This window comes from Echinops telfairi, unplaced genomic scaffold (genome assembly GCF_000313985.2).
Source record: "Echinops telfairi isolate 266 unplaced genomic scaffold, ASM31398v2 ScPeMD7_7457;HRSCAF=8495, whole genome shotgun sequence".
NCBI classification, from domain to species: Eukaryota; Metazoa; Chordata; class Mammalia; order Afrosoricida; family Tenrecidae; genus Echinops; species Echinops telfairi.
Genome location: NW_022111357.1, coordinates 10,792,760 through 10,800,913, shown reverse-complemented (window position 1 = coordinate 10,800,913; position 8,154 = coordinate 10,792,760). Strand labels below are relative to the sequence as shown.

The 8,154-nt window shown below is 44.6% G+C and overlaps 1 protein-coding gene across 1 annotated transcript in view; it reads right to left on the bottom strand.

Moving 5' to 3' along the window:
* CSMD2 (CUB and Sushi multiple domains 2) overlaps positions 1–8,154 on the bottom strand; it is a 734,077-nt gene that overhangs the window by 282,898 nt on the left and 443,025 nt on the right. The window contains exon 15 of the mRNA XM_045298912.1: positions 2,342–2,668. Coding sequence (XP_045154847.1) covers positions 2,342–2,668 — 327 coding nt within the window. The remainder of the gene's footprint in view (positions 1–2,341; positions 2,669–8,154) is intronic.

The window sequence follows — 8,154 nt, the reverse complement described above, 5'->3', positions numbered from 1 at the left end:
AGACTAATACATTATCCAAAATATTGCAAGAAGTGTTTATTTAAAGCTGGACCCCATCCTAGGACTGCTGAACTATTCTCTCTAAGGGGCTGGGGCCCCAGGATCTACATTTTTAACAGACCCCTGCAGTACTTCTAATACAGACGATGGGACAGTGGTCCCTGGACATGTGTTGGGGCACTAGAATCACTCACTTGCATCGAGTTGCTTGGGACTCGTAGTGACCCTATAGATTAGAACTACTCCTGTGAGCTTTCAAGGCTGTCAGTCCTTATGGGAACCGCCGACTCTGTGGTTAGCAGTCCAGTGGGTAACCCATGATAACACCAGGGCTCAGGGAACTAGCATCGTCTCCCCCATAAGATCTCGGTCTCCTCTGACACATTCAAGTGGCCATCATCTAGGCTCTACTTGCAGTCACCCAGGGTCCAGGCCCTCAGCTCCCAGACAGCTCTCTCCATAGCTATAGAGCACCCATTTGCCATCTGTGGTGACACGGTGGTTGAGCACTCAGCTACTCACTGAAAGGTCGGTAGTTCACACCCACCAGCCACTCTGTGGGAGGACGATGTATGTGACAGTTTGCTTCCAAAAAGATTTCGGCCTGGGGGACCCTTTCAAGAAGTACTACTGTGCCCTAGAAGGTCATTGTGGGGAAGACTGGCCTAGACAGCAGTGGGTTTGAAATTGTGGCTGTTTATGCTGACCTGAAATCCTGGTGCCTATAACGAGCATCGTGATCATACCTGCACCTCTGAAACTCCTTAGCGTAAGGCCGATCTTTATGATTCCACATCTATTGATTCCATGGAAGATGTGCAGCCAGAATGCTCCTCAGAGGCAAGCATGGGGGTGAGACTTTGTCTCACATATTTTGGATGGGTCATCGGGGAGACCAGCCCTTGGCGGAGGATAGGGTGCTTGGTAAAGTAGTGGGGCAGCGAAAAAGAGGAAGACCTTGGACAAGCTGGGGTGACACAGCGGCTGGTTTCAACAGCAAGGGTTGCACAGGACTGGGCCGTGTTTGTTGTGTTGTGCACGGAGTCGCCGTTGGTCGGAACGGATTCAATGGCACCTAATAGCAGCAATGCGGATCCAATCGTTGAGCCGTGAATGCGTGGAAAATGTCTTATATCTGTTTGAGCAAGTACGCTCATTCACCAAATTAGCAAGAGTCATTTCTGAGTGGTAGGCGTTTGAGTGGTAAATTTTGTTCTCTACCCTGGTTCCTTGTGTGTGTGTGTGTGTGTGTGTATTTTCATATTGGACACGTGGAGTCAACAGTTTCAGCAGAGCTTCCGGATGAAGACAAGACTAAGAAGAAAGGGTTGGGAATCTACTTCCCAAACACAGCCGGTGGGAACCCTACGGAGCACAACTGTCCGATCCCCGTGAACCACGGGGGTGGCAGAGGACCGAGCAGTGTCTCACTCGACTGTGCATGCATCACAATTAGTGGTGCTGGTTCTACAGCAGTCGGCAGCCGCAGCAATATTTCACTGGCAGCCTCTGTAATGGATCTGGCTAATTTCTTAGGCAGACCCAACTTCATCCTCCCTGGCCAAGTTCACAGGGTCTGTGGCTTATTACGGTCTGATATGCGTTTCTTGCCAACTTTGACTCCTTGCTGTTTGCATTCTCTAAGCCTCTTTACGAATCCTACCTCCATTTCTCTCTCTCTCTCTCACACACACACACACACACACACACACACACACACACCTATGCATGTGTCAACTAGAAGCTTAGGACCAATACTTTTTGAGTTAATACTTGTATATGTATAGACTTCACATACACACACACACACACACGACAATCACAGTGGAGCTCGAGGCTGCTTCTAGAAAGGGGGATACAAGGTTGAAACTGGAGGTGCAACATGCGGACTGTGGCCTGGGAGGGGCTTGCAGGAAATGCCCCAAGAGGTGAACCACAGACAAACACTGTTTCTGATTTGCCTGCAGAGAATGGGAACCCAGAAGTCCACTGTCAGTAGGTGGTCAGGGATTTGGGGGAGCACATCAGAGAGGGGAGATTACAGAGATGACCGAGACGTTCTTTCCTTTGGTCCCTCCCTGGTTCTGGCCGGGTTGTCTATGAGAAGTGTGTGAGGGAAGGTCGAGGGGCAGGCTCCTGGTACAGTACCTGTCACACCTGTGGAAAATAAGCGCTTCCCAAATAAAGAAAAGGGAACTTGGCCAGTAGGTTTTCATGAGCCCGAGCACTGAGCACTGAGCATCTGGACTGCATCTTTCCCCCCCAGCCCCCATCCACCCCATAACAACTATCCTGGAGACCCACATGTGGAGGGTCAGCTGGGGTCAGAGGGAGGACTCACTGGTGAAGGTGATGTTGAAGCCCCGCTTCCCTGTGGAGTGGTCAGTCTGGAACTCGAGACGGGCCACGTGGCCGCTGCTGGTGATGGAGGAGGGGAGCTGGTTCCCTGAGAAGGTGCCCAGTACTGGGGCCTCGGCAGTGGCCCCGTCCTTGATGACCAGGAAATCGAACTGTGGCTCCACATCGATGTCGTTGAAGGCCAGGTGGATGCGGCTCTCGGATCGGGCCAGGATGAGCCAGACACAGTGTAGGTGGTTGCCATAATCCTCTGGGTAATTGGGGGACAGGACGATCCCAGAGGGGCTGGTGAAGTTGAAGAAGCAGGAGACTGCAAGAGAAGAGCAGTGGAGGTCAGTAAGGGTCCCCACACTCTGCCGGGGCCCCTGATGGCTGCCAGAGGAACCGTTCTTTGAGTCGCAAGAGCAACAGACAGAGCGAACAGGTGAAACAAGGTTGGGATGGGCTAGCTGGGGCTCTGAGCTTTGGGCAGGAAACATGCTGGCGCCATGCTGGGCTTAGCATCGGGGACAGTCCCTGTGGCAAAAGGCAGACACGACGGACTTTGCTTTCTCTTGGTGCCCTTGGCCTCATGCAGCGCCTGCATGCCCTGTGACCCCTGGTGTTGGGGATAAACCGTCAATTGAGCGTAAGTGTAGAGTCACAGCCTGCAACCCCTCTTAGCATGGTTTGCAACCTAAGACGCGGGCATTGCTTCATTCAGAGGACAGTCTCGATCTTGGGTGTTTCTCTCTCTGTATGCAGAGTATTATGCACGTACTGCTACCACCACCACGGCTTCCACCTCCACCATCACCACTGCCACCGCCACCATGCTACAACCACCACGTCATTGCCATCATCACCATTGCCACCGTCAACACCAACACTGCTGCAAACACTGCTACCACTGTCACTACCACCGACATCACCCTGCCAAGCATGACCAGAACCATCCCCACCTCTGCCAGCGACCCCACCAACACTCGTCCACCCTGTCATTGCGTCCATTTTGACTCACAGCTCTCCTACAAGGCCGAGTAGGGCTGCTCCGTTGGCTGTTCTAGGCTGTAAAACGGTATAGGGCTACCAGACAACTTAACCATGGTGGTGTTATGCCAATCCACTTCTTTCCTGGTGGGGAAATAACATGTATGCCATGGGAGTTTGGATAACTCCAAGCTATAAAGCTATGCTAAGGAGGCTCTAGCCAAGTCCCCCCACCTTACCAGGGCCAAAGTTTCAAAGCTTTGAAAGCTCTCATCTTGTCCCACTTCCTGTCCCCTCTCCTGTCCCCTCCCCTAAGGATTGGCTCCTCAGAAAACCCCTTCGTTTGCATTCTTTGCCTAATTAAAGAAAGGCCCAACAATAGAGACCAGGTGTGAAACAAACAACAAACACTAACGGAAATTAAAAAGGAAAATAATACAAAGGAAAAACAATGAAACGAATATGACAAAGGGTCAATATCAATGTTGAATTAAGAGCTTTTATACTTCTTTAAGAATATCACCAAGGCCTGCATGGTTAAATGAGCAGAGAGGGATTCACCAGGGGACTGATATAGGAGATAACAAAGTAATATGAGAACACAGTCCATTTCATTAGGGAAAGTTAAGCAAAAACCTGTAAAACTCAATACCGTTGCCGTATCCTTGAACTAGTTTGTTCATTCATGGCCACCCACAGGGTAAAGCTGATATAACTCTTTGGGAGAGAGAATACAAATTACCAACAGTCATGAGACCATTCAAATGCTCTAACCCATTAATCTCTAGAAATTAATTCAAAAGAAAAAAGGCCATATGGACAGTGATGTTTATAGTGATGTAATTTTATTGCCGAAAAAAATTGTGAACAACTTATATGTCTGCCTGATAATGTGGAGTAAATTATAGTGGTTAATGTGATGCAGTTTGAAAGGAATCATTAAAGTGATAAATATGACCCTGCAGAAAGAGTAATATTAAAAATCATTTAAAGTAAAAATAGTAGATCATAAAATTATATGTACACTTTTGATCATAGCTATTAAATGTTTATTTATTTATTTACATATAGATAAAAACTGGACATTAGCCAAGAAACAAAAATTGTATAAGGGGTAGTGGATTTCCTTCCAAGATGATAAAACGTATTTAAATTTTCTGCTTGCAAAACTAATATAGGTTCATTGTTTAAAAAATGAATAAATGTTTAAAGTGAAAACTATGGACAAACACTTAAATCCCTTTATAAAATCTCTATTGATGATTGGTGTTAATAATATTGACACTGAAGTAAGAATTCATCACCCGTCTGCGGCGGCTTGTGTGTTGCTGTGATGCTGGAAGCTATGCCACTGTTATTTCAAGTACCAGCAGGGTCACCAATGGTTAACAAGGTTTAGCAGAGCTTCCAGACTAACACAGACTAGGTACAGCGATCTGATGGTCTACTGAAAAACAAAACCTGTCCGGTGAAACCCTAATGAACACCAGTGGACATCTGTGAGATGAGGGCTGGAGGGTGAGCCCATCGCGTGGGAAGGCACTCATTACACAGCGGCAGGAGCTGGCTCCTCAAAGCAGAAGACTGGATGGAGGGAGTGAAACTTGCAGGACCTTCGTTTCCTGGCGTGGCATGACTCAAAACGAGAAGTGGCAATTGTCAATGTCCATTAATAATTAGAAGGTACAAAGTATGAACTAGACATTGGAAGTTGTCAAAAATAGAATGGAGTACAAGAAGGGAAAACTGTTTGGAAACTGATCGTGGTAGCAATTGCACCTCCCTTCTTGATAGCATTGAACTTTTGTCTGGTATAATGCCCAGATTATGCCCTAATGAAATGGTTGGAAAAATAAATAAAAGAAAAAGTGCAATGAACAAAATGGAATGCATATTGATATCCTGAGCATTACTGAGTTGAAAGGGAGAGTACTGGCTAATTTTAATCTGACAATCATATGCTCTACTATCCCTAGAATGCCAAATTGAAGAGGACTGGCGCCACAGTCATTGTTGAAAGCACTATTTCAAGATCGATCTTGAAGCACAATACTGTCAGTGATATGATAATAGCTGAGTGTCTCCTAGTCACACCTGTTATTACAACTGTTATTCACAGACTCATGCCAAGAAGAAGTTGAAGATATTTACCACATTCTACCATCTGAAGTTGAGCAAACATTCAATCAAGATGCATTAAATAATTACCAGGACTTTGAATGAGAAATTTGGAGCAAAAAAAGGAAGATCCGTAGTTGGAAACTAGGATCTTAGCAATATAAACGAGGAAGGAGATCACATAATAGAACTTTGCAATAATAACTTATTCATTGCAAGTGCCTTTTTGCAATAACATAAAAGGCAGCTAACTATATGATGGGGCTTCAAAAATGCTGTGGGGAAAATTAAATTAAAATGGGTTCCATGAACTTTTAGGGGTGGCGCATACATGTGAGCTCACTGTCTGGACTACACAGGAATCAGACCCACGACATCACAGGAAGAGCTGATGGACAAGCTCTGCGGCGCAAAGCAAGGGCTGACTCGAACAGACCATCAGGGGCTCACAGGCAAACTCAAGTTGAAGCTGAAGAAAATTCAAGTACATTCATGTGAACCAGTGTGTACGATCGTGAATATATCCCACCGATATCTGGGGGCCAACTCAAGACTAGATTTGACATATCGAGAACGATATAACCGAGGAACAGATACGTGGGGCACAACAAGGAGATCATCCATGAAGACACCAAATGGTCATAAAAGGACAGAAGGAAAGAAAATAGTAAAATGAACGTCAGAAGAGAGTCTACAGCTTGCTCTTGAATGTACAGTAACTAAAACTGATGGAATGAACGTTGAAGTAAAACTGCTGAACAGACAGGGCATTCAGCACAGATGAGCCCCTCAGGACCAGTGGTGAGAGTGGTGATACCGGGAAGGTGGAGGGAAGGTGGGGTAGAAGGGGGGAACCAATTCCAAGGATCTACATATAACCCCCTCCCTGGGGGTCGGGCAACAGAAAAGTGGGTGAAGGGAGACGTCGGACAGTGTAAAACATGACAAAATAATACTAATCTATAAATTATCAAGGGTTCATGAAGGAGGGGGGCGGGAGGGAGGGGGAAAATGAGGAGCTGATACCAGGGGTTCAAATGGAAAGAATGTTTTGAGAACGATAATGGCAACAAATGTACAAATGTGTTTGACACAATGGATGGATGTATGGATTGTGATAAGAGTTGTATGAGCCCCCAACAAAACGATTTTAAAAAATTGCTAAACAACAGATTTCCTAGTATGGCATGAGTTAATCAAGCAACATGCACAGACCTGTAGTGATAAAACAAAAAGGGAAGAACATGCCCAGCATATTTCATGCTGAAAGAACGGAAGGAAAATAAAATCCTCCTGTTGTATTGGTTGTATGGGCAATATTAAATGACGCAGAAGGCATCAACAGAAGATGGAAGGAGTTACTGTATCACAAGGAACTGGTCGATGTTCAATCATTGCAGGAGGTGGCATAGGATCAAGAACTGATGGTACTGAGGAAAGAAGTCCAAGCTGCAACGAAGTCATTTGTGTAAAAGAAAGGTCCAAGAATTGGAATGCCAGTGGAGCTGCTTGAACAAGTGGATACAATCCTGGAAGTGATAACTTATTAATGCCAAAATTTTTGGAAGACACTTGATCAGTTGATTGTAAGCAATCCATATTTGTACTTATTCCAAAGAAATGTGATCCAATAGAATGTGGAAATTACTGAACAATATCCAATATCATTGATATCCATCATTGATCTGTTAGGCTGTCATATTATGGTATCTTTCGTGTTACTTTGATGCAGGGATATATGTCACAGGTATTTCAAATGGCAGCAGGGTCACCCTAGGTCAACAGGTTTCAGCAGAGCTTTCAGACTACGAACAGACAAAGAAGGAGTAGACTGTCCACTTTGGAGGGATTAGCCATGGGAAGATTTATGAACAGCAGTGGAACATTGTCAGATATAGTGCTGAACGACAAAAGCATGTGAAATATGATTCAGGTGGAGTTACCTTCTCAAAGTAGGGCTGGCCATAATGATATGGATAGAGTAATGCTTTGGGGACCTTCATTTGTTTATGGACCTGACTCGAAAAGAGAGGAAACAGTGGTGAATATCTATTAGTGTAACGGAATTTGGAATGTACAAAGTAGGAATCTAGGAAAACTGGAAGTCATCAGAAATGAAATGGAATGCATAAAGATAAATATACTAGGCAGCAGTGAACTGAAACGGACCGGTTTGGCTATTTTCAATCAGACAATCATATGGTTTACTATGCCAAAAACGACAAATTCAAGAGGAATGGGGTCACATTCATTAGCAAACAAAATATTTCAAGATCTTGAAGTATAAAGCTGTCTATAATAGGATAGCTATACACATTTTTTAAAAAGCTAGCCAATACAACAATTATTCAAATGTATACATCAACCACTGAAGTTAGTGATGAAGAAATTAAGAGAATTCTATGAACTTCTTCAGTCTTAAATTGATCAAATGTGTAAACAAAACACATTAATAAACATCAATGAATGGAATGTGAAAGTTGGAAACACAGAGGTAACAGTAAGAAAAATATAGCTTTGGTGATAGAAGCTAAGCTGTAGACACGATAGAATTTTGCAAGACTAACAGCTTCCTTGCTGAAAATACCTTTTTGTTTTCAACAACATAAATGTTGATGATGCATGTGAATTTCACCAGATGGAATACATCAGAATAAAAACTGACTACATCTGTGGTATAAGACAATAGAGACCCTCATTATGAGCAGC